The sequence below is a fragment of the Salvelinus alpinus genome, chromosome 12 (genome assembly GCF_045679555.1).
Source record: "Salvelinus alpinus chromosome 12, SLU_Salpinus.1, whole genome shotgun sequence".
Classification (NCBI taxonomy): domain Eukaryota; kingdom Metazoa; phylum Chordata; class Actinopteri; order Salmoniformes; family Salmonidae; genus Salvelinus; species Salvelinus alpinus.
In genome coordinates, this window is record NC_092097.1 from 8,166,245 (window position 1) to 8,194,204 (window position 27,960).

Here is a 27,960-nt window from a genome sequence, read left to right on the forward strand (position 1 = left end):
TCCAATCAATTCACCACAGGTGGACTCCAATCAACTTGAAGAAACATCTCAAGGATGATCAATGGAAACAGGATGCACCTGAGCTCAATTTCGAGTCTAATAGCAAAGAGCCTGAATACTTATGAATATAAAATATTTCTGTGTTTTATTTTCTATAAACATAAAAAGAATACTGTTTTTGCTTTGTCAATATGGGGTAGTGTCTCTAGATTGATGAGGAAAAAAGTGTTTTAATACATTTTAGAATAGGGCTGTATCGTAACAAAATGTGGAAAGTCAAGTGGTCTGAATACTGAATACTCTTAGGAATGAATACGTCTGGAAGCATTCCAATGTAAATAGTTTGTCAAATTTCTGGGCCGTTGTTAATTGCACTTACCGCTTCAATTACATGACAAACATGAAAGATGATTCATTCCTAAGAAAATTGCTTTTTCAAGTATAACTTGCCAGCCCATGTTATGTATCATTAAATGTGACTATCCTTTTATTTAAATTGCACAATTGATTGATTTTATTCCTCTATGATTTTAACCTGCATTTTTTATATACTTTCAATGTAAGGTGTCCTTGAGTATCCTGAAAGGTGTCCTGCAAATGAAATGTATTATCATTAACATTATCCTAGAGGGTTTGGACAGACATATGCCTAAGCCTTCTGCTGCATAGCTTTTCTGGCTGGCTAGTGGAGTCATGTGTGGAATGCCAGTAAGTGATGTTGTCCCCGTTTCTTTCCCCATTAACTTATATAATTTTTTACACGTGCAGTGTGCATGGTTATGCTGAAGTAAACTCAGTGCCAGCGAGGCTGCTGGTCGCTAAAGGGGACTGGGCATCCTGGCAATTCAACAAGTATTTATATTTAACTAGACAAGTCAGTTAAGAACAAATTCTTATTTAAAATGACGGTCTAGGAACAGTGGGTTAACTGCCTTGTTCAGGGGCAGAACGACAGATTTTTACCTTGTCAGTTCAGGGATTCGATCTAGCAACCTTTCACTTACTGGCCCAACACTCTAACCACTAGGCTACATACTGCCGTCTTAACCCAAATACATGACTATTGTCAACTGGTCACTTTTCAATCCCAGCCTGTTTTACCTCTAGGAATGTACAGTGAGGTAACCCATGGAAATTAGCATTGTACACACACACACTGATATTAACATTGTCTGCAAAGCATTGTATTGTTCTGGCCAGTGAATGCTGTGTTGTAAGAGACTTGTTACTTTTTTCCCCCCAATAAGATCATGTTTTGGCATCACATAAAAGTGTGTGCTTCATAATCAGATACTATAAACTGCAGATTACAGGTGATTGTCTACAGCATTGATCATGAAAGTGATATCGTGACAGGGCCAGGCACCCAGGCACTAGGACCTGCAGCACTCCTCAGCTAAAAGGAGGCACTGGCACTGGGACTCTTCTGACTATAACTTTTCAGAACGGTCAATTTCCAAACAAGTACAAGAGGCTGAGTGGATTGTCTTCCCTCAATGAGAAGGAACTGGGCATTTTGAGACCTGACTTGTGGAGATAAACCTGTGGAATAACACACACACACTGGAATATAGCTCAGTATTGGTTGGGACATCCACTTGTGAAGAGGTAGGAGACTTTACACAAGTTCAGCCACTCTGCTGCTGTGTTGTATAGCCACATTGGGAAACATACTTACTCATACATTGTGTCAAAAGAAAAGGTCGAAAATTATTTGACCTGAGCTTTTCATAGAAAAAAAACATTGCTATAGAACGTACAAGTATGCTGTTCAACTAATTATAACAAGATAAAGCTCTTGCAATTAGTCAAATACCTTCATCTTCTGTGTACCAAATCAATTTATTACGTCTTTATGATTGTACTTGCTTGCATGCCAAAACTTTCTCTGTCAGTGGTCTGGTCTCCCTGAAGTGACTGGGAGAGGGTACCATTTTTTTTTTTTAAATAGCCACCTAGCTCATTCATAGACTGTTTATTCACGAGGCTGTTTGCTGGCTGAGAACAGCTGTCCAACTCTCTGACAGAGCCCTGAAGCTCTTTCTAAATGCAAATACGCCTCACATGCAATATAGTTTTGGAAGCGTATGGAACTTAACTTTTATATCAGCGAGTAATCGTAAAAAAAAACGAAAGGTTTAATTATCACACAACTTTGTAGGGTTAGGGTTCCCACGCGGCCATATTTCCATGTTACGGCGCTTGTTTACGGAAGACAGAGACAGAGGCAATTACCTGTGCTAATTAGCTATCTGCATCCCCGAACACCTGTGTTTAACGGAAGAAAAGACGCCACAAACGTAGTGTAACTGTAAAGAACTGTCGGCTGCAACTGTGTTAAAACTGGTTAAAACAGTGTACAGTAAGTACAGTTTTGTATTTGTGAAACTATTGATGTGATATGAAGATAGAGGGGATTCATGCTTTTAGAACCGGAAAACAATTGAGAATCGCTTCACGTTTCGATGGAGTATTTGGCTGTTTTGGCAACCAGAGCCAAACGCCTCTGAACATAACATGTAAGGACCTTGGCTCTTATAGTCAATTCTTACCTAGGTGTTTCAGCCCCGTACTGGCCTTCACCAGGCTGCCTGGTTGAGGGCTCAGCAGAGAGGTGGTAGAGGTAGAGATCGAAGCCCATGGTTGAATGGGATGCTACCATCTCGTCTTTTCCCTCAGGGAGAGTTGTCACTCAAAGCCCAGCCTCGAAACCCAGCCTCAGGCTCCTCAGGTTACAGCAGTACTCAGATACCCACTACTCTCTCTCTCTCCTCTATGGACTGCTAGGCACTACTCCCAAAGCTAGTCATTTTCTTCTTTGTTTTCTTTCTATTAAATCAAATGAATTCAGTTAGCAATTCGAATTTTATAGACTTTAACATTTATGTTCAGACATTCATTTCATGTGTTATCGCCACTCAAAGGAATTGTTGAGATACACTGAGGTATCCCCCCAAGGCCTATGTTCACTTCCCTTCAAAGAGCTGTCACTCAAATGGCACTTACATAGAGATCACAGAGTTAGTTGTTTTGGAGTGAGAGGAGGGAATGGAGGGTGCCAAACGACAAATGGAACTGACCCCTATTGTGGAAGTCTGAGAGGCTGCCGGAAACAAGAGAGCAGCTGTACTAAATGTTTACCTCTCTGCAGTGCTCAAATGTCCTGCACTCCAAAGAACGCTGGGTTAAAAACAACCCAATTTGGGTAAATATTGGACAGAACACACGTTGGGTTATTTTGACCCTGCCAGTTGGGTAACAAACAACCCGTTGTTTTCTTTAAGTTGGGTTGTTGACGCTGGGTTATTGAGCTTTATACAACGAGTGGATCTACTCCTGAATGCTGATTGGTTAAAACCGCATTCCAGCCGGTGTCTAGTCCACAAGTTGCCACCGGCTAAATCTATGACGTTAAAATGCGTATTTACTCTGTTCCATCAGACTGCGCAGTCCACTGTCTCATCAGCCCAGCCACACACTTTATCTCCACTATAAAAAGCATCTAGACATTATCTCACATTTCTTTTATACTAACATTTAGTTTTCAACAGTGGAGATTTGTATAAACCTTGATGTCTGTCTCTCCAAAATTTGCAACATTGTTTCAATATTCAAATTCAATCTCCAGCTGTCCCATAGTAATGAACGTGCCGGGACGAGACAGACAGACAGGCAGGCAGCGTTTCTCAGTCAGTCGAAATCATGAATTAGCTGGCATAATTTTTATGGATATATACAAACAAGGTAAAATGAAACTCAGTGCAGCTAGTTTGCAGTCTTTCCAGCTTCAGTTTGAAGTGATTGTGTTAGCTATGTTGTTGGCTAGCTTCTCTGAGCAACAGTGTCAAGACGAGTGAGCAAATAAATGCCACGAGAGAACAGCTTGAAGAAATACAAATGCGGCTACATTGCTGTTATTCTGGCTGCACTTTTTGAAGTGACTGTAAGTAAGTCGTAGTCGCGTCCATAGATGAAGAACAAAAAGACTGAATGACTGGGTCGCGCCACTAGCAACCGAACCGATAGAACGAACGACCAGCCGGCTTGGGTAGCAACCCTAGATTTGTGTCGGGACTATATGTTGTGGAAGGATGAAATAGTTTGAATAAATTGATTAAAAGCGCTAATGCCTTCAAAGCCAGTGTTTGAAGGATATATTTTGGCTTCGGCTTCGTCTCGGGCCTAACAGCACCCGCGCCAATATATCCTCCAAACACCGGCTTCTCAGACATCATCACTTTCCACCTGGTCATATCGGAAAGACTGGAGGTGTGGCTATCAGATAGGTATTGTTGGCCATCCGTGAGAGTAAATATAATTCCTGTTCATCATTTTGTTTGTACAGCGCAAATTATTCTTGCACATTAGACATTTTAATATACAATTAATAACGTTATTATTTAAATATCATAGCAAAGTGTTAACCATCCCAGCATTGGGATACGCACAGACACTTGTGGAAATAAACTTGTGTGCTTGCTGGATTCCAAATAAACACAGATACATTTTGGGATATTTGTAACGGGTGGGCCTCAACTATACAGCACACAACATACAGATGTTTAATTTCGCAAGAGCTAGACAGCACACAACTTACAGATGTTTCATTTCGCAAGAGCTAGACGAACTGTATGCCGTTCATCAGACCAGAGATGCTTTCCTTCTTATCACACTCATCATCACCCCTTCTCTCAGCAGAGGCTGTCAACACAGAAAATGTAACAATAGCAAATTCCATGCATCGTCTGAATGGGAGATGGGCCCTGTATCAGTGCTATTATCAGTGCTAATAAGGGAAAACACTCCCTAACCTTCCTGCATTTTCCTGCTCTTGGGGTCTGTGCAAATCGAACTTACTTCCAAATCTTACCTGTACACACAAGCAAGTTCTTTTGTGGCTTAAAATACAATACTTTTCCCGCCCAATCGCCATTCGGCCACTCCTTTTTGAGTCTCTTATCCTGAGGTATTACGTGAGGTGTTTGGTTTTAGGGAAGGTGTTTTACAGTGGTTAGTCTCACCTGATACAGTATGTCTCTCAGAGTTGACAGTGTGAAGGGCTTGAAAACAGGTCCCTAGGGACAGATAATCCTTCCCTGCTTGCTGGAGGGGTTTCATGGTGCGAACCAAAGCCCCCAGGCTTTCCTCTGGCTGATCCCCAGGATTACTAGTAGAAGAACAAACAGGAGAGGGCACAGGGGAGAAATATTAGATTTATATTATATATTAGAGCATACTTGTACATGTGTGAAACGGGACAAATCTAAGCACCCCTATTTGACTGCTGGCCTGATATCTTTACTCCTCTTTTGTCTTTCCTCATCTGGTATGAGCTGAGCTGCATTGCTGCGGTGTTGCAGTGCACTCAGGGAGTCTACAGCTATTTGACCCCATGGTCCGGTTCATCTGCCAAACAATCTGTTCCACAGGTGGGTGGGTGGGTAGGTGGGTGGGCCTGGACTCCCAGACATGAGATCTCCCTACCTCATTAAAGTAATAAGCTTCAGAGCATGAGGTGTTTTCAATCAAAAGTGAATATAAAATTGTATTTATGCTGCAAATCTATTCCGTCTATATCACAGATTGCAAATGTCACATTTGCTTCACTTTCTTTTAGTTTCAAAACATGTCATTACTGCCAAACAAGAATGAACCGATTTTAAATCATATTATGAAAAACACATTGAAGTTAACCCTTCAAAATACCATATTTTGAACACAAAAATCTACAGCACACTTTAGTCTACATAACACACATCTTCTACCTGAGTCTACCACTGTAATAACTTACCCTGTATCAAGCCAGTAGGTGCAGTTGTGGGAGCACAAAAACTGTAATTATGATTATGGAAATCGAAAGATTTAAGTCTAAGTAAAGCACAAAAAAGAGATCTGTAGCAGACCCAGTATGTGTTGCATTGGGTTGAGGAGAACCATAGACAGACTACGTCAGTTTGCTTTCATACAGTCACATCCCAATTTATTGGCCCTCTTGATAAAGATGAGATCAAATAAAGAAAGAATACAAATACTGAGCTATCGCATGCTCATAAAATTGTATTATGTTATACTATACTGTTCAGAGAAAAAGATTTTGGTTAATTACAAGTGACACAAAAAAGTCTGTAAAATATAGGTCTCAAAATGATTGGCACCACTGTTTTCAATACCAGCACGGCACTGAGCCTTTTTCTAAAAGGTTTTATGAGATTATAGAACACATTGGGAGGAATCTTAGACCCTTCCTCCATACAGAATATTTCCAGATCCTTGATATCCTTTGGTCTACGCTTATGGACTGCCCTGTTCAATTCAAACCACAGGTTTTCAATGGGGTTGAGGTGGCCATTGCAAAATGTTGATTTTGGGGTCAATTAACATTTTCTTTGTGGATTTTGTGCTTGGGGTTATTATCTTGCTGGACGATCCACTTGTGGCCAAGTTTCAGCCTCCTAGCAGAGGCAACCTAGTCTGGATAACACCTAATCTGAAGTCCTTCTGACTTCAGAGTCTGGAAAGGCTACTTTGATGTTGTCGGCACAATGCATCGATAATGCAGGGGGCTGTGCTTTTACTGGTTGGTTCTCCTACACGCACAGCCACACACAGCCCCCGGGCGCTGTCCATACCCTGAAATGGAGGTGAGGAGCGTCGAGGAGCATGGTTAAAAAAAATTGCAGTACATATTCTGCTGTTCTATCACGCATGCAATGATGTCCAAGGGGGGGGGAAGTGTTTGCAATAACCTCTTTGTTGTTGTAATATCCCAAACGTACATGTCAGTTTCACCATTAAGTGTTCCAGCTTTAACAAGGGTTCCAGGACCAGTGGAAGAAAAATAGCCCCCATAACATCATATTTTATGGTAGGCATGAAGTTGTCTTCTGCATATGCATGCTTCTTCGACGCCAAACCCACCACTGATCTGTGGGGTCAAAGACCTCTATTTTCGTGTCATCTGACCATAGCATCGGTTCCAGTCCTAGTGCCAATGCCACTTAGCAAACTCCAGGCATTTTTTTCTGGCAACCCTTCGAAACAGTCTATTGAGACGGAGGTGGTGTCTAATTGTAGATTTGGAGACCCGGAGATTTGTAATTTGCCAAGTTTGGCCCTTGGTTTTGCCTTTGCCTCCCGAACCATCTTCCTCACTGTGCATGGGGACAAGATACACTTGCGTCCAATACCAGGCATGTTTACCACTGTTCCACTGGTTTAAAAAGTCTTAATTGTTGCACTAGTAGTGTTTTTTAAGCAATATTTTTGCACTCATTCCCTGAGTCATGAACGTCACCATCCTTTGTCTCTTTTCATTTGTGATGGATGACAAAGGGATTTTACATGCGTGTTACCTAATTTTTATATCCCAGTGAAACAGGAAGCCATGGAAGGCCAAAATACAGTTCCTTAAAATGAGAATAACTTGAAAAAGTATCCTGTTAATGCAGATGAAAAATATATATTTTTGTCCCCCACAATGACATCGGGGAGGGGACTGTGGATCTGTCTCTGTTCGTTAATACGTCAGTTCGTACATTAGTCACACGTGATATCTCAGACAGAACCGTCCCGATTTTGACGAAACTTGGGTGAATGATGCATCTTGCCATAGAGATCCGACATTTACAAAATGACACTGATTGTTCAGATGGTGGCGCTATAATTAAGCAATAAGGCCTGAGGGGGTGTTGTATATGGCCAATATACCACGGCTATGCATGTTCTTAAGCATGACTCAACGCGGAGTGCCTGGATACAGTTTTAGCTGTGGTATATTGGCCATATACCACAAACCCCAGAGGTGCCTTATTGCTATTATAAACTGGTTACCAATGTATTTATAAAAGTAAAAATACATGTTTTGTCATATCCGTGGTATACGGTCTGATATACCACGGTTTTCAACCAATCAACATTCAGAGCTCGAACCACCCAGTTTATAACAAATTTTGAAAGGCCATGCCCCTGAACCCATTTGACCTAAAGTCACGACATTTGCTACATAAGTCCCTCTCCTCACAAGGAACACATTTGCCTCAGTGACCCATAAGGTCCGCCATGATGGATTTTCTGCCATTTTGAAAAAACGCTACTCTTCTGGGACCGAATGACCGATCTGCACAAAACTTGATATGTGCCATCTATGGACAAAGGTCTCTCATTTCAATATTTTCCAGACTGGTACCTAAAACAACATAGCCACGACTGATCAATAAACCTTCACATGGGAGTGGTCTTGCACATTAATACAAAAATCTGTCAAGGATATTCATATTGTAGAAAAATTTGGTACACATGTTGCAAAATGTGTAACTCTGTGTTGTTGTGTGTTCACACTGCTATGCTTTATCTTGGCCAGGTCACAGTTGCAAATGAGAACTTGTTCTCAACTAGCCTACCTGGTTAAATAAAGGTGAAATAAAATAAAAATAAATAAAAAACACTGTCAAGACTCAACATATGCAAGAACATTCATATTGACCTCATGGTGGCGCTATAAAGGGCACATGTTTATTTCTCTTGATCTGTTTGACCCTATTGATTTGAGTGATTCAATTTGGCACACATGCCCAGGGATACAGTGCATTCGGAAAGTATTCAGACCCCTTCACTTTTTCCACATTTTGTTACATTACAGCCTTATTCTTAAATGGATTAAACATTTTTTTTGCCCCTCATCAATCTACACACAATATCCCACAATGACAAAGCAAAAACAGGTTTTTAGACATTTTTGCGAATGTATAAAAAAAAATGTAAATGTCCAAAAGCCACTTCTGCATTGTCTTGGCCGTGAGTTTAGGATTGTTGTCCTGTTGGAAGGTGAACCTTTGCCCCAGTCTGAGGTCCTGAGCGCTCTGGAGCAGGTTTTTATCAAAGATCTCTCTGTACTTTGCTCCGTTTATCTTTCCCTCAATTCTGACTAGTCTCCCAGTCCCTGCTGCTGAAAAACATCCCCACAGCATGATGCTGCCACTACCATGCTTCACCATAGGGATGGTGTCATGTTTTCTCCAGACGTAACGCTTGGCATTCAGGCCAAAGAGTTCAATCTTGGTTTCAGACCAGAGAATCTTGTTTCTCATGGTCTGAGAGTCTTTAGGTGCCTCCAAGAGGGTTGTCATGTGCCTTTTACCGAGGAGTGGCTTCCGTCTGGCCACTCTACCCAAAAAGACCTGATTGGGGGAGTGCTGCAGTGATGGTTGTCCTTCTGGAAGGTTCTCCCATCTCCACAGAAAAACACTGGAGCTCTGTCAGAGTGACTATCGGGTTCTTGGTCATCTCCCTGACCAAGGCCCTTCTTCCTTGATTGCTCATTTAGGAAGAGTCTTGATGGTTCCAAACTTCTTCCATTTAAGAATGATAGAAGCCACTGTGTTCTTGGGGACCTTCAATGCTGTCGAAATCTTTTCGTACGTTTCCCCAGATTTGTGCCTTTACACAATTCCTTCAACCTCATGGGTTGGTTTTTGCTCTGACATGCCCTGTCAACTGTGGGACCTTATATAGACATGTGTGTGACTTCCCAAATCATGTTCAATCAATTGGATTTACCACAGGTGAACTCCAATCAACTTGTAGAAAAATCTCAAGGATGATCAATGGAAACAGGTAGCACCTGAGCTCAGTTCCGAGTCTCATGGCAAAGGGTCTGAATACTTATGTAAATAAGGTTTTCGTTTTTTTTAAACATAATTTTAAATGAATTTTCATACATTTTAGAATAAGGCTGTAACGTAACAAAATGTGGAAAAAGTCAAGGTGTCTGAATACTTTCCAAATGCACTGTATGTATTTTTAGATATACAGTTGAAGTTGGAAGTTTACATACACTCAGTATGGAGTCAATATTTCACTGTATCACAATTCCAGTGGGTCAGACGTTTACATACACTAAGTTGACTGTGCCTTTAAACAGCTTGGAAAATTCCAGAAAATTATGTCATGGCTTTAGAAGCTTCTGATAGGCTAACTGACATTTTGAGTCCATTGGAGGTGTACCTGTGGATGTATTTCAAGGCCTACGTACAAACTCATTGCCTCTTTGCTTGACATCATGGGAAAATCAAAAGAAATCAGCCAAGACCTCAGAAAGAAAAGTCTAGACCTCCACAAGTCTCGTTCATCCTTGGGAGCAATTTCCAAACGTCTGAAGGTACCACGTTCATCTGTACAAACAAGAGTATGCAAGTATAAACACCATGGGACCGCGCAGCCGTTATACCATTGAAGAAGGAGACGCGTTCTGTCTCCTAGAGATGAACATACTTTGGTGCGAAAAGTGCAACTAATTCCCAGAACAACAGCAAAGGACCTTGTGAAGATGCTGGAGGCAACAGGTACAAAAGTATCTATATCCACAGTAAAACGAGTCCTATATCGACATAACCTGAAAGGCCGCTCAGCAAGGAAGAAGCCACTGCTCCAAAACCGCCATAAAAAAGCCAGACTATGGTTTGCAACTGCACATGGGGCAAAGATTGTGCTTTTGGAGAAATGTCCTCTGGTCTGATGAAACAAAAATATAAATGTTTGGCCATAATGACCATCATTATGTTTGGAGGAAAAAGGGGGACGCTTGCAAGCCGAAGAACACCATCCCAACAGTGAATCACAGGGGTGGCAGCATCATGTTGTGAGGGTGCTTTGCTGCAGGAGGGACTGGTGCACTTCACAAAATATATTTCATCATGAGGGAGGAAAATTACGTGGATATATTGAAGCAACATCTCAAGACATCAGTCAGGAAGTTAAAGCTTGGTCGCAAATGGGTCTTCCAAATGGACAATGACCCCAAGCATACTTCCAAAGTTGTGGAGAAATTAAGGACAACAAAGTCAAGGTATTGGAGTGGCCATCACAAAGCCCTGACCTCAATCCCATAAAAAATGTGTGGGCAGGACTGAAAAAGCGTGTGTGAGCAAGGAGGCCTACAAACCTGACTCAGTTACACCAGCTCTGTCAGCAGGAATAGGCCAAAATTCAGCCAACTTATTGTGGGAAGCTTGTGGAAGGCTACCCGAAACATTTGACCCAAGTTAAACAATTTAAAGGCAATGCTACCAAATACGAATTGAGTGTATGTAAACTTCTGAACCACTGCAAATGTGATGAAAGAAATGAAAGCTGAAATAAATCTATCTCTGCTATTATTCTGACATTTCACATTATTCTTCAACATAAAGTGGTGATCCTACCTGACCTAAGACAGGGAATCTTTACGAGGATTAAATGTCACTAATTGTGAAAAACTGAGTTTAAATGTATTTGGCTAAGGTGCATGTAAACTTCCGACATCAACTGTGCATGTAGATCTACTATGCAATTTGTTTAGACATTTGTCATTTTTGTTAATAAACCATACACTTTAAAGCTGGAATCCTTAATGGTGAAACTGTCATGTCTGTTTGGGATATTACAACATTGAAGAAGTTACTGGAAACAAGAAACATTGTTTTTTGTCCTTCAGACATCATTGCACACGTGATAGAACAGCAGAATATGTACTGATAATTGTTTTACCACACAGCTCAACGCCCACACCTCCGTTTTGTCCACAAAGACAATAACAAAGGTGCTGGGGTGGACAGTTGCACGGTTTCCCCTAATGAAGAATCCATCTTTAATCCTCATGGAAAAACCAGTACAATAACATTGGACAAGACAAGAGGCAAAATGAAGGTTAGCGAGAGGATAAACAAGATCCAACTCTCCATTTGAAATGGAAGTGAAGGAATGAAGTCCTAATTGGATAATATTACTGTAAACAGTTTAGCCTCTTAAGGTAGTGGAGAATGATTTGAAGCGCAGACTCTGTACCTAAACTCTACATTCTCTGTAGGCAATAAGACACACTTGATGGAATAGTTCATTTAATAATGATCAACAAGGGGTAGGTGGGAAGGCAATGAAGTGTTGAACCATGACTGGTTGCACATTAACTCCAAGCTGACTATGTCACAATGACGTGAGTCTCAATTATTACTCTAAATCGGAATTCAATGTCTCAGATAGTCAGTTCTCTTGTTCCTTTGTCAAAAGGCAAACATTTGTCATTTGATTTTTGGGTGAACCTTTCAAGATGATTGGCCATGTCCGGATACCCTTACTTGTATCCTAAATAGTAGGCTGTTTGGAAATGCGAAAATAGAACATTTTGTAGTATGTGAAACATCGAAAACTGAGCAGTGTTGAGAAAGCTACTCTGAAAATATAGTTTACCAAGCTACCAATTACTTCAAACTGGAGAAGTTAAGCTACACTCAAGCTACCCTTAAGAAAAATATAGTTTACTTAACTAAATGTAATTTGAAAAAATAGTTCACTACTTACAAATTACTTGGTGAAAATGTAAATCTGAAATGTCACAGACTACAAATTGCAAGGACAGATCACTTTGGCGTCATATGTTAAAACTTCTTAGGGCTGCAATCCCGTTAACGGGATCGATATGACAACAGCCAGTGAAAGTGCACGGCGCCAAATTCAAACAACAGAAATCTCATAATTAAATTTCTCAAGCATACAAGTATTTCACACAATTTTAAAGATACACTTCTCTTTAATCCCACCACAGTGTCCGATTTCAAAAAGGCTTTACAGCGAAAGCACCACAAGCGATTATGTTAGGTCACCGCCAAATCACAGAAAAACACAGCCATTTTTCCAGCCAAAGACAGGAGTCACAAAAAGCAGAAATAGAGATAAAATTAATCACTAACCTTTGATGATCTTCATCAGATGACAGTCATAGGACTTCATGTTACACAATACATATGTTTTGTTCGATAAAGTTTATATTTATATCCAAAAACCTCAGTTTACATTGGCGCCATGTTCAGAAATGCCTCCAAAATATCCGGATAAATTGCAGAGAGCCACATCACATAACAAAAACTCATCATAAACTTTGATGAAAGATACATGTTTTACATAGAATTAAAGATACACTTGTTCTTAATGCAACTGCTGTGTCAGATTTCAAAAAAGCTTTACGGCAAAAGCACAATATTCAATAATCTGAGAACAGCGTTCAGCCACAAAAGCAAGCCATACAGTTACCCTCCAAATTGTGGAGTCAACAAAAGTCAGAAATAGCATTATAAATCTTCACTTACCTTTGCTGATCTTCGTCGGAATGCACTCCCAGGACTCCCAGTTCCACAAGAAATGTTTGTTTTGTTCGGTAATGTCCATCATTTATGTCCAAATAGCTACTTTTGTTAGCGCGTTTGGTAAACAAATCCAAAGTCACGAAGCGCGTTCACTAAAAGCAGACGAAATGTCAAAAAGTTCCGTAACAGTCAGTAGAAACATGTCAAACGATGTATTGAATCAATCTTTAGGATGTTTTTAACATTAATCTTCAATAATGTTCCAACCGGAGAATTCCTTTGTCTTCAGAAGTGCGATGGAACAGAGTTCGCTCTCACATGAACGCGCATGGTCAGCGCATGTTCAGCTCATGATAGATCTTACTCAATCCCCTCTCCTTCGGCCCCACTTCACAGTAGAAGCATCAGACAAGGTTCTAAAGACTGTTGACATCTAGTGGAAGCCGTAGGAAGTGCAAAATGACCCAGATCCCACTGTGTATTCGATAGGCGATGAGTTGAAAACCTACAAACCTCAGATTTACCACTTCCTGGTTGGATTTTCTTCTCAGGTTTTTGCCTGCCATATGAGTTCTGTTATACTCACAGACATCATTCAAACAGTTTTAGAAACTTCAGAGTGTTTTCTATCCAATACTAATAATATATATATGCATATATTAGCAACTGGGACAGAGGAGCAGGCAGTTTACTCTGGGCACCTCTGGGCACCTTTTCATCCAAGCTACTCAATACTGCCCCTGCAGCCATAAGAAGTGAACATAATGTGTTATTTAGCCTATTAAACACACAAATTATGTTTCAAGGGAGAATTAGGCAGATCTGGTGCCTAAAAAGAAAGGAAATTATTGCCTACTTCACCCATAGTTTGTTTTCATTTTACAAAAAGAGTAGTGTGTAGTTCCGGTAGTTGGCTACACTGCTACATGGAAAAACAGTAATCAACTACTGAACACACTACCTAGATTTGAATTTAGTTCAACTACCACCAAGCTACTGCAAAATGTATACTGAACCAAAATATGAATGCAAGAAGAAACAATTTCAATGATTTTACTGAGTCACAGTTCATATATGGAAATCAGTCAACTGAAATAAATTCATTAGGCCCAAGTCTATGGATATCACATGACTGGGAATACAGATATGCATCTGTTGGTCACAGATACCTTAAAAAAAGGTAGGGGCGTAGATCAGAAAACCAGTCAGTATCTGGTGTGACCACCATTTTCCTCATGCAGCGCCACACATCTCCTCAGCATAGAGTTGATCAGGCTGTTGATTGAGGCCTGTGGAATGTTGTCCCGCTCCACTTCGATGACTGTCCGAAGATGCTAGATATTGGCGGGAACTGGAACACGCTGTCATACATGTCGATCCAGAGAATCCCAAACGTGCTCAATGGGTGACATGTCTGGTGAGTATGCAGACCGTGGAAGAACTGGGACATTTTCAGCTTCCAGGAATTGTTTACAGATCCTTGCAACATTATCATGCTGAAACATGATGTGAGGGTGGCAGATGAATGGCACGACAATGGGCCTCCAGGACCTCGTCACGGTATCTCTGTGCATTCAAATTCCCAATGCTAAAATGCAATTGTGTTCATTGTCCGTAGCTTATGCCTTCCCATAGCATAACCCCACCGCCACAATGGGGCACTCTGTTCACAACTTTGTCATCAGCAAACCGCTCGCCCACACGACTTCATACACGTGGTCTGCGGTTGTGAGGCCGGTTTGACACACTGCCAAATTCTCTAAAATGACGTTGGAGACAGCTTATGGTAGAAAAACAGCTCTGGTGGACATTCCTGCAGTCAGTATGCCAATTGCACACTCCCTCAAAACTTGAGACATCTGCAGCATCGTGTTGTGTGACAAAACTGAACATTTTAGAGTGGTCTTTTATTGTCCTAAGCACAAGGTGCACCTGTATAATGATCATGCTGTTTAATCAGCTTCTTGATATGCCACACCTGTCAGGTGGATGGATTATCTTGGCAAAGGAGAAATGCTCACTAACAGGGTGTAAAATAATTGGTGCAAACGTTTGGAGAGAAATAAGCTTTTTTGTGCATATGGAAATATTTTGGGATCTTTTATTTCAGATCATGAAACATGGGACCAACACTTTTCATGTTGCGTTCATATTTTTGTTCATTGTAGTTAAATTACTAGTTGATCTACATGTAGTTCACTACTCCCCAACACTGAAACTGAGTATGCCTTAAATGCAAGTATTGTCACGTTCCTGACCTGTTTTCTCTTGTTTTTGTATGTGTTTAGTTGGTCAGGGCGTGAGTTGGGGTGGGCATTCTATGTTTTGTGTTTCTATGTTGGGTGCAATGTGTTGCCTGATATGGTTCTCAATTAGGGGGCAGGTGTTTTACGTTTCCTCTGATTGAGAACCATATTAAGGTAGGCTGTTCACACTGTTTGTTTGTGGGTGGTTGTCTCCTGTGTTTGTATATGTTACCACACGGGACTGTTTTGTCGTTCGTGTATGTAGTCTGTTCCTGTTCGTGCGTTCTTCGTATATTGTAAGTTCTCAAGTCCAGGTCTGTCTACATCGTTTATTTGTTTGGTAGTTTGTTAAAGTGTTTTCGTGTTTCGTCTTTACTTTAATAAACATCATTATGTCCACATTCAACGCTGCGCTTTGGTCCAATCCCTACTCCTCCTCTTCAGACGAAGAGGAGGAGAACGATCGTTACAAGTATGTCATGCTCATTTAAATGTTTTATCTAGTATGAATTCGCTGCATGCTATTGAGAAGGAGAATCCTTTTTTCAGACCCATGTGTGTTTGGCAACAGCTGATATCCAGCTGTTGCGCCTTACCAACTGAACGAATGGCGGGAAACAATTGCTCATTAGATGACGCATTCTCAGAATGGGTGAGCCTAGTATGTTGATATTTGTTACTTACTGCATACATTTTTAGTAAAGTACATTCTAAATAGACCGTGGTATGATTAGTGCACAGTAAGACTGTCACTGACAGTTGGAGGCTGGATCATTTTTTAAAAAAAGGGTAAGATGTTTCTTCTAGTCTGTTGGCAGCTTTTCCTATACGAGTCAGATGGATGGATACACTACACAGCCTCTAACGCCGTTACATGGAGAGGTCCCTCTTAAGAACCCTGAGCCCAGACTGGTGAAGGAGGGTCAGTGCATGTGAAATAGCACACACCAGAGAAAATGTTGTATATCACAAGCGTTAAGTCAAGTTTATTTTACTTGCAGAGGGTCAATCATCTCTGATATTCTGCGTGACTAGATTTATGTATGCCATCTAAACTTGGGATCTAATTTCAATATTTAGAGGAACCGCAGACAGTTGTATACAGTGCCAAGGGACATAATGTAAATCTGAACATCTGCTCAGATGATCTGCCCTTTGCAAAGTTACAACAGGGCCACGATTGCTCGCTTCATTGCCCCCCACTAATGTGATCTCTACCCAAGAACCGGAAACGTGAGAGGGCCACACAGCATGAAGGTACTGAAACTCATGCGTTTTTTGGGGGGGGGGGCTCTTGGCTTACCTTTGAAATAGAGCAGTGCCATTTAACACATTCTGCAACTCTGGGGGCGAAAGACCATAACAAACATAATGCTTTCATCCTGACACGGCTAGCAGTCGTAAAGCAACATGCAATCTGAGGCAGAGGCTTTGAACGCCGTGGACTGACTGACAAGTAAAGCCACAGATACACACAAACCCATGAAACAAAGGTGTAAACAGACGGAGCCTCCATAATTTCACAGCAAAACATTGTGAGCTAGATGGACTTGAATGAGCCAAAAGTGGCCTTCTGGCTGCCATTGGTCCAAGCTAAACACTGTACAATGCATTATTGGCTGTGAGACGCACTCAAATGCGTTCTCGTCAATGTTTTGTAGGGTATGCCTGATGTGAGGTCTGTATCAAAATATTTTTCCATAGACACATTTATTCTCCAGCTACATCAAAGGATATGTTATTTCAGTGGCCAGGTGTGGATGCTTTGGGACAGACTACGATCAAGGTAAAATCATCTCCCAAGTCTTGATACATTGTTCACGCATAATGTTTAAGGCCTTGTGATAATTTGTCCTATAATAGCTGAATTGGTCCTTTGTGTCTGTGAACTGTAATGTTAACCCAGGAACACAATTTCATCCTATCCCTATTTGCCTTTTCTAGGCCTACTTCGTGGACATCACTTAATTGGAATGATATGAGATCAATGTTATTCCTGCTAAGACTCTTTCCATTAGGTTAAACTGGTTCACATCGACCAATTCAGGTCGACAAAATATTTGAGGCTCTTTGTTTAAGTGAGCAGAACAATGTGCTAGACAATTTCTACAATGTTGCTTACCAACACCTCTCCTACCCAGGGATCGGGATCGGACAGGAAGACATCATATTGAATGGAGAAATCAATTCTGATCTTTGAATCTTTACCATCTAGTTTTAATATTTAATTTACACCGGAAAAACAAAGCCTTTCATGCGTTTTGCTCAGTATTATTTTGTGGTGGTTGTAGTTCACAGAAATGGCTGTCTTCTTTTTGATAGATGTGTTTAAGTGAGGCTAATGTGTATAAAGTGACAGTGTGTACAGAGACAAGGGTCCGCTGTGTTCCCTCCAGGCACAGAGACCAAACACAGCCATCAGTGACTAATGAAACTGTCCTAGTTAAACTCCAGCTCCATACAAGTTTATGGTACATTCCTGCTTGAACTTTTTTCTGTCTTGGTGAATTATGTTTTCAACACTGAAACATTTAAGGACGAATGGCGGAAGGAAAGATAAAAGTGTTTATTCTGATGTCTCTTTTTGGGGGTGGGGGGAACCTACCGGATTTTCAATATTTCATCAAACTTTTATTTTATTGCAGAAATCACAACAGCAGAATGCAGGCCTGTTTCACTGGCTGAGACATCTCTACATTCTCTTTCCAGACATTTCTAAACACCCTCTTTGCAGGAATTTCTAACACACGCTCTGCACATTATCTCCAGGTAGACACAACCCCTTTACAATCCCATTTGTTGATTTTGGGTTCTTGGTATTCTGAATGGAATAGTAAGTGATGGCTCAATCTGTGAGATCAGCAGATGCACTGGACTACATCCCACTTCCACAAGACAACAGCCAGAGCCAGTGTGCTGGAACACAGAGCCGTCCTGCAGCTGATTACTACAGGTCCTCTTTGGCTTTCAGCAGGCCTAGACGCCAGCCTCCTTCCTCCACTCTCACACATCTGCAGTGAATCAAAACAACCTGCCAATTTCACTCTCTGGAATTGTTATATTTAAGATGATTTCCCACGAAGTTATCACGTGATAACAGTAATACATCCTTTCCCCCCCAACTAGCTCAAACAAGAATGTTGTTAAGAAAAGGGGAAACAGTATGCTTCAATTGCATGCTATTATACTTCTTAGAATATTCACGCTCAATAATTCCCAACTCCTGGACAAGCTGGAGCGGGTATAAAATGAAGCCTTCCAAATCAGGGCTTCAGTTGAGCTAATGTGTTTTGCATCAACTCCTTAAAGGTGAAACCTTCTACTGTATGACAACATACCATTCGTGCTTGAAATTCATCCTTATCATCTCCCGCTAAATGCATTTTCTGAGCCGACCCAGGACCAAAACAGTCATATGATGATCTAGTACCTACAGTGAGTATAATAAGTACTCACCCCTTTGGATTGTTTCACTATATTCATTGTAGAATAATAGTGAAGACATCAAAACTATGAAAAAACACATAAGCAATCATGTAGTAACCAACTGGCAGCTTCATTAAATAGTACCCGCAAACACCAGTCTCAACGTCAACTGTGAAGAGGCGACTCCGGGATGCTGGCCTTCTAGGCAGAGTTGCAAAGAAAAATCCATATCTCAGACTGGCCAATAAAAAGAAAATATTAAGATGGGCAAAAGAACACAGACACTGGACAGAGGAACTCTGCCTAGAAGGCCAGCATCCCGGAGTCGCCTCTTCACAGTTGACGTTGAGACTGGTGTTTTGCGGATACTATTTAATGAAGCTGCCGGTTGAGGACTTGTGAGGCATCTGTTTCTCAATCTAGACACTCTAATGTACTTGTCCTCTTGCTCAGTTGTGCACCGGGGCCTCCCACTCCTCTTTCTATTCTGGTTAGGGACAGTTTGCGCTGTTCTGTGAAGGGAATAGTACACAGCGTTGAAAGAGATCTTTAGTTTCTAGTCAATTTCTCACATGGAATAGCCTTAATTTCTCAGAACAAGAATAGACTGACAAGTTTCAGAAGAAAGTTATTTGTTTCTGGCCATTTTGAGGCTGTAATTGAACCCACAAATGCTGATTAAAATTATAAACTTGATAAACTTAGCTAACACAACGTGCCATTGGAACACAGGAGTGATGGTTGCTGATAATTGGCCTCTGTACGCCTATGTAGATATTACATTAAAAATCTGCCATTTCCAGCTATAATAGTCATTTACAACATTAACAATGTCTGCACTGTATTTCTGATCAATTTGATGTTATTTTAATGGACAAAAAATGTGCTTTTGGGGTCACTAAGGACATTTCTTAGTGACCCCAAACTTTTGAATGGTAGTGTAGATTGATTCATTGATTAGGATAACACATTTGGTCTAGCATCTGCTAAACCTTCATGAAGCATTGCAGCATCTCTCTATGAGTCTCTATGAGTCACTTTGGCAGATAAAAAAAGAGTCTCACACAGCATAAAACTATCTACGATAACTACAGTTATTCTACAATATAAAGACCAAACTATTCCCAGTATCCATATCTCTCTCCTGTTCTTTGTGCTTGTCCCCCCCAGAGCCCTGCTATATCAGGCTCTAGGCCAGCACAATGCTATGCTTCATTCCTGCTGTGAGCAGTTTCGCAAGAATGCCCACGGCAACGCACTGAGCAGCATGTCATTCAAAGCCCAGAGGTGGCCCTCAGATAAAGTCACCGGGGCCACAGCTCCCTCTACGCCGGACGGCTTTGAATGGGGGCCGGGCAGACAGGCTCAGGTTACCAGAGGCACTGTGTGACTTTTACCATATAAATGAAGCCAACGTTTTCTGGGAGGGGGGGGGGGGTTGTTCCCGTGTGGCAGACGGTGGATTGTCTGTGTCGCCGGGGTCTGGTTGTCAGTCATGCCAGACGGAATTCATTAAATGGACTGACTCCATTAGAGCTAATGAGTTGTAGGTCAGTAGTTGTGGGTGGGCCGCGCTATTCTGAACCAACAGACCATATCGATTACTGGGTGTAATTGCACTTGACAGTGACGCTGCAATTTTTTTTTGTCATTGCATACATGTATATTCAATGTAAACTCGTTAAAAACCACAGTGCCTTCCACAGAGTCTTAAATAATATAGTGGTCATGGTACAAAGTAACTGGTCTCAAAGATTCTTGGAAGGTTATGTAACTGAAAACAAGCAGGATGTATCAGATTCTTTCATTTCGAGTTCCATATTAGTTTGGAAAACGTGTCTTTCCCTGAGAGAAAGACAAACAGGGCTATTATATACAGTACACTACACTTGAAAAAAGAGTTCCAAAAGGGTTCCTTCAGCTGTCCCCGTAGGAGACCCCTTTTTGGTTTCAGCTAGAACCCTTTTGGCTTCCACGGAGAACCCTCTGTGGAAAGGGTTCTACCTGGAACCAAAAAGGGTTCTTCAAAGGGTTCTCTTTTGTGGACAGCCTTTTAGGCTCTAGATAGCACCTTTTTTTCTAAGAGTGTTGATAGACATCTGGCAAGGTTCAAGGCAATTGAGCTGACAAACTACATCATTTCGTTCTCCCTTCTTCTTCTAGGCCTGTTGGCTGTGACTATGATGAGGAACTTACAGCTCAAAACTGTATTCTGTAGATATTCTCTGTGTGTCTACTACGAGCAGCTCTGCTAAGTTCTTTGCCTCTTCATCCATCCATACATTTGTCTAACCTCAGGAGAAAGACTGTCTGGTGTGGTGTGTTCTCAATGATTATGTTGGGATGATTCTGTGGATGATACTGTGTGTTCTGTGTGGTTGATTTATAGTAGCAGTCAGACTGTGTGACAGTAACAAGGTGTTGTTGGAGAAGAGCTATTTGGTGAGGAGCAAACTCTTTCTCTTTGCCCAAATGGTTATCCACTGTCCTGACAATGCTGCCTCTGCGAGAGGGGGTAGAGGGATTACACTGGAATGTTTCGGAGATTCCTGGGAGAGCAATACCGAGAGAGGGTTTAGTGTTCTGTTCACAGATCTCTGAGAAAAATGGCTGTGGCAAAGTCATTGAGTTTAATACACTAAGACCCAAATCTAGTTTTTAGTTTTCATATGGGAAACCACACATGGGAACACTAATACAGACAGTATATCACCTCAGCTGCATGTGAGGAATATGGGTTATTAAGTCTCACTGTGGATTGATTAAATATATTTATTGAGCACTGTTTTGTTCAAACCTGTGGGTTCCATACTGTACAATGAATCCCACAGGTCCTGTGTATCACGTGTGTGTACTGGTATGTAACGAGTATATTACACTGGCGCTCTTTGGCCATCCCTCTCCCATGTCAGTGTGTTTAGAGTGGCTTGATGAGCTGCTTTACAAACCCTGTGCATGACTCAACACAGCGCAGAGGGAAAATAATACTGTGGCTACCCCACTTTCCAACCAAGGCGCATGAACACTGAAAGAGTAAGCTGGAGATATTCAGCAACTTTTGGCAGGACCATTGAAGTTGGCTTTAGAAATAATTTGTTGTTAAAACCGTGCGCTTTGGTTGCATGCCTTCCTCAGGTTATTTGTGTCTTTCTCTCTCACCATAGGTAGGTGCCAGAGCCAAGCTGGGGGCCATAGAGAGCCAGACAGACAGTCCTGATGGCAGAAACCTGGAAGGCAGTCTGCTCTGAACACGTGCTCTAGGAGCCCGCCCCGCCAGGGGCCACACTTCACGCGGAAACACTGCACAGGTGAGCTGAACAAGATATTTGTTTTTATATTGAATCCAATTCAAATTTGAATAATTTTATTTTCATAAAGCTTTACGTGAGAGAAGTGACATGCAAAAATCAGTTAAGATTTCTGCGCAGGTCACAATCTCAAAAAGAGTCACCTGTTTACAGAGTTTTTCCTGGTCAGGTCACTATAAGAACTCCTAGTGTAGAGTTAGAATACAACACACTGTAATGCTGCTTTCATTTTTTTGGTGTAAAATGACGCCGGAGAAGGCTTACGTTATACGTGTTCGTAGGCGATCGAATAAACCCCCACTTCCTTCCATTCTGCTAGCAAACGTGCAATCTTTGGAGTATAAAATCGATGACCTACGCAGAAGATTAAACTACCAACGGGACGTTCAAAACTGTAATATCTTATGCTTCACGGAGTCGTGGCTGAACGACGACACTGTCAACATACAGTTGGCTAGTTATACGCTGTTCTGGCAGGATAGAACAGCGGCGGCTGGTAAGACAAGGGGCAGCGGACTATGTATTTTTGTAAATAACAGCTGGTGCACGATATCTAAGGAAATCTCGAGCTATTGCTTGCCTGAAGTAGAGTATCTTATAATAAGCTGTAGACCACACTATCTACCTAGAGAGTTTTCATCTGTATTTTTAGTAGCTGTTTACATACCACCACAGACTGAGGCTGGCACTAAGACAGCATTGAATGAGCTGTATTCCGCCATAAGCAAACATGAAAACGCTCACTCAGAGGCAACGCTCCTAGTAGCCGGGGATTTAATGCAGGGAAACTTAAATCTGTTTTACCAAATTTCTATCAGCATGTTAAATGTCCAAATAGAGGGAAAAAAACTCTAGACTACCTCTACTCCACACACAGCTCTCCCTCGCCCTCCATTTGGCAAATCTGACCATAATTCTATCCTCCTGATTCCTGCTTACAAGCAAAAATTAAAGCAGGAAGCACCAGTGACTAGATCAATAAAAAAGTGGTTAGATGAAGCAGATACTAAGCTACAGAACTGTTTTGCTAGCACAGACTAGAATATGTTCCGGGATTCCTCCGATGGCATTGAGGAGTACACCACATCAGTCATTGGCTTCATCAATAAGTGCATCGATGATGTCATCCCCACAGTGACCGTACGTACATACCCCAACCAGAAGCCATGGATTATAGGCAACATCCGCACTGAACTAAAGGTTAGAGCTGCCACTTTCAAGGAGCGGGACTCTAACCCAGAAGCTTATAAGAAATCCCGCTATGCCCTCCGACGAACCATCAAACAGGCAAAGCGTCAATACAGGACTTAGATCGAATCATACAACACGGGCTCTGACGCTCATCGGATGTGGCAGGGCTTGCAAACCATTACAGACAACAAAGGGAAGCACAGACGAGAGCTGCCCAGTGACACAAGCCTACCAGACATGCTAAACTACTTCTATGCTCGCTTCGAGGCAAATAACACTGAAACATGCATGAGAGCACCAGCTGTTCCGGAAGACTGTGTGATCAAGCTCTCCGCAGCCAATGTGAGTAAGACCTTTAAACATGTCAACATTCACAAGGCTGCAGGGCCAGACAGATTACCTGGACGTGTACTGCGAGCATGTGCTGACCAACTGGTGTCTTCACTGGCATTTCAAACCTCTCCTTCTCCGAGTCTGTCATACCAACAGGTTTTAAGCAGATCACCATAGTGCCTGTGCCCAAGAACACTAAGGTAACATGCCTAAATGACTGCTGACCCGTAGCACTCATGTCTGTAGCCATGAAGTGCTTTGAAAGGCTGGTCATGGCTCACATCAACACCTTTATCCCAGAAACCCTAGGCCCACTCCATTTTGCATACCGCCCCAACAGATCCACAGAAGATGCAATCTCTATTGCACTCCACACTGCCCTTTCCCACCTGGACAAAAGAAACACCTATGTGAGAATGCTATTCATTGAATACAGCTCAGCGTTCAACACCATAGTGCCCACGAAGCTCATTACTAAGCTAAGGACTCTGGGACTAAACACCTCCCTCTGCATCTGGATCCTGGACTTCCTGACGGGCCGCCCCCAGGTGGTAAAAGTAGGCAACAACACGTTTGCCACACTGATCCATAACACTGTCAGGGGTGTGTACTTAGTCCCCTCCTGTATTCCTTGTTCACCCACGACTGCGTGGCCAAACACAACTCCAACATCAATAAGCTAAGGAACCTGGGACTAAATACCTCCCTCTGCAACTGGATCCTGGACTTCCTGGCGGGCCACCCCCAGGTGGTAAGGGTAGGTAACAACACATCCGCCATGCTGATCCTCAACACAGGGGCCACTCAGGGGTGCGTGCTCAACCCCCTCCTGTACTCCCTGTTCACTCATGACTGCACGGCCAGGCACGACTCCAACACGTCATTAAGTTTTCAGATGACACAACAGTGATAGGCCTGATCACCGACAGCACTGTGGCCAAGCTTCTTTCCATCCGGGACCTCTATACAAGGCAGTGTCAGAGGAAGGCCCTAAAAATTGTCAAAGACTCCAGCCACCCTAGTCATAGACTGTTCTCTCTGCTCCCGCACGACAAGCGGTAAGGGAGCGCCAAGTCTAGGTCCAAGAGGCTTCTAAACAGCTTCTACCCCCAAGCCATAATACTCCTGAACATCTAATCAAATGGCTACCCTGACTATTTGCATTGCCCCCCCTCTTTTACACCGCTGCTACTCTCTGTTGTTATCATCTAAGCATAGTCACTTTAATAACTCTACCTACATGTACATAATTAACTAACCGGTGCCCCCGCACATTGACTCTGTACCGGTATCCCCCTGTATATATTCTCACTATTGTTATTTTACTGCTGCTCTTTAATTACTTATTACTATTATTTCTTATTCTTATCCATATTTTTTTAAACTGCATTGTTGCTTTGGGGCTCGCATTTCACTGTTGTATTCGGCGCATGTGACTAATAAAAGGTTATTTGATTTTTTTCAATGCCACCACAAGAGTAAACATGTTTTTCTAGCTGCACAGTATGTATTGTGTAAAGCATATTGTGCGAGCTGCCATTACCAGTAAGCTGACAACGACACAGCTGTTGTTGTATTTCTCAATCCCTGCACGGTACTGCCATCACACTGAGCCCACACTCTAACAACAGTGTCACACATTATAATCCTCAAACTACTTTCTCTATGGATGAATAGGACAAAGTTCCTCACCTATTTTGAAACCACCTGTCTGTATGCTCTATGATGGAAGAAGCGGAATCCAAAGTCAGTTTCTCCAATTCTTGAACAGGATTTGATCCCTAATGTTGATGTCTGTGTGTGTATTTGATCCCTGATGTTGATGTCTGTGTGTGTTTGATCCCTGATGTTGACGTCTATGTGTGTGTTTGATCCCGCTAGGTGTGTGTGTCCATGAGGTCGTCCATGCTGGTCCTGCTCCTCATGGTCAGTGCCCAGGCAGTGGCCACCATGGGAGGGGACTCCTGCCCCCCGGTCTCCGCTCAGCAGCAAGGCCCTGCCCCCAAAAGGACCCCTAACTCTGCCCCCACCGTGGATCCCAAACTGTTCACTAAGCGACGCTACCGCTCGCCCCGCGTTCTCTTCAGTGCCCAGCCGCCCGACACTGAGCCCACGGGACGCCAGGGGTCCGGGACCAGCAGGGCAAGGCGCAGGGTTGGTCAGCCGAAGCACCGGGGGGTGTACTCTGTGTGTGAGAGCATAAGCGTCTGGGTAGGCAACAAGACCAAGGCCACGGATATATCTGGCAACGAGGTGGAGGTGCTCCCGGACGTGAACATTAACAACGTGAAGAAGAAGCAGTACTTTTTTGAGACCACGTGCCGTGGCGCGCGGGGAGGCAGCACTGGCTGCCTGGGCATCGATGGGCGACACTGGAACTCCTACTGCACCAACTCGCACACTTTTGTGCGGGCGCTGACTACCTTCAAAAACCTGGTGGCCTGGAGACTGATCCGCATCAACGTGGCCTGTGTCTGTGTGCTCAGCCGAAAGTCCTGGCGACAGTGACCGTACTCTCACTGGTCATGTGGTCACTTCAGTACTGACGACAGGACCACTTGGTACTATCATGTGGCCACTGCAGTACTGCAGTCCCAACCCCCCACCACCTACCCGCTGGAGTGCTCTGAGACTCTGCCCCACTACAGCCCTCCCCTAGCCGTCTGCACAAAGTAAATTATTGATTATGAGGACTGCAAGTATATAAACCAACCATTTCTTTATCACTTGTTGTTGTTGTTTTGTTGTTGATATTGTTATTTATTAAACACCTCAGTACATGCACTGCATGTTGTTTGGCGTTATTGTCTGGGTGGTGGCTGTCACAGGGACCAATGAACAACAGGCACATTCCTAATGTCAAAAGAAGTGGCTACACTTGAGAAATGTCTGCTCCATGAGAAAGTGGATGAATAGAAACATACAGCATCATTTTGAGGTCCTTTGGTCAGCATTTTGGCTCATGGCTTCTCTGAGATGTACTGTATCTCTTTTACTTCAGAACAAATTCAGATTTGTTTTTCCAATTGTCAATTTCAAGGAGGATGAACAAGCCATACCTAAAATAAAAAGTCCCCGTGGATAACATTTCTCTCCACGGGCTGACTTTCCTAAATGCCTCAATCCGTTTGCATCATGGAAAGAAATAACATGTAGAGAATAGCTAAGGTCCTTGTTAGCTACGAAGCCTTTAGGAAACTCACCCCAGGAAACATATTTTTGCCACTTTTTTATTTTTATTTTTTAGAAGGTGTGTCGTGTTCATCACCCTTGAAAGGTTTTGCATTAGCTCCGTAGCTGAAGTAGCACTTTAATTTCTCCCATATTTAGCTTATTTCACCCATGACTAAACGCAAATACAATACTGACACAGACCACTGCTTTCGGGAAACTCCCCGCACACAGCGTCCCTCACACACTTTTAATGTGGTCCAGCAGTCCTGGCTAGGTGGTCTAAATCAAGGGATTGGAATCTTCTCCTGGCTGCGTAGAGCATTTCCATAGCCCAAACACTCAGCTGGATAGCCATCCATCCACCTCCTGGCTGTGACCCCAGGACCTGGGCAGGTCGGGTGTAAACACTAATAAAGGTCAGGTTAACCACAGGGCAATGAGGTCACATCTGTGAAGCGAGCTACGGCACTGGTCTTCAACCCCAAGCCTGAAAAGACCCACATGGTCTGACTTGTTGTAATGTATGCATTGTATATTATGAAAGTTTGCACAGATAATGATGTATGTATGTTGCATATGTATTTCATTTATTATGTGTGGCATATGCATTTATTCAGAACTTACTCATGGAAAATATTTAAAAAAAAATCTTCAGCCCAGTGTTAACACAGCTGGTTCAATGTATTCAACTAACCATGATTACACTCTTAGAAAAAAAGGTGCTGTCTAGAACCTAAAACGGTTCTTCAGTTGTCCCCATAAAAGAACCCTTTGAAGAACCCGTGTTGGCTTCAGGTAGAACACTTTTGGTTCCACGTAGAACCGTTTAGGTTCTACGTGGATCCCAAAATGGTTCTACATTGAAACAAAAAAATTGTTATTTTGGAACCCTTTTGGAACCCTTTTTTCTAACAGTGTAGTTGAATCAAGTGCATTCCTTGGCTGGAACAAACACATGCATACGTGTGGGTTTCCTGGGACAGGGACTGAAGAACACGGATCTACAGTCTGAGAGTTTACAGAAGTCATAGTTAGACAGTATACTTTGATCCCAAACCCAGAAATATAAGAGCAGACCAGCATTAGTAGTTTTCAGAGCCCTTGTTCTGTTAATTCCAGAGGAAGTAGAGGTGATGTTTTTGTTTACGTAACCTAAGTGACATTGCG

At 42.4% G+C, this 27,960-nt stretch overlaps 1 protein-coding gene across 2 annotated transcripts; it reads left to right on the top strand.

Moving 5' to 3' along the window:
* The first annotated feature begins 1,456 nt into the window (after window positions 1-1,456).
* Window positions 1,457-26,404, top strand: ngfb (nerve growth factor b (beta polypeptide)). Of its 2 annotated transcripts, none has more exons than XM_071334818.1 (3): window positions 1,457-1,608; window positions 21,952-22,095; window positions 25,501-26,404. In XM_071334818.1, the coding sequence occupies exon 3, from the start codon at window positions 25,513-25,515 to the stop codon at window positions 26,125-26,127; it is 615 nt and encodes a 204-aa protein (XP_071190919.1). In that variant the 5' UTR covers window positions 1,457-1,608; window positions 21,952-22,095; window positions 25,501-25,512; the 3' UTR covers window positions 26,128-26,404. The 2 variants fall into 2 exon arrangements, with proteins under 2 accessions (XP_071190919.1, XP_071190921.1); XM_071334820.1 differs by lacking the exon at window positions 1,457-1,608 and adding an exon at window positions 21,700-21,820.
* Window positions 26,405-27,960: the final 1,556 nt, after the last annotated feature.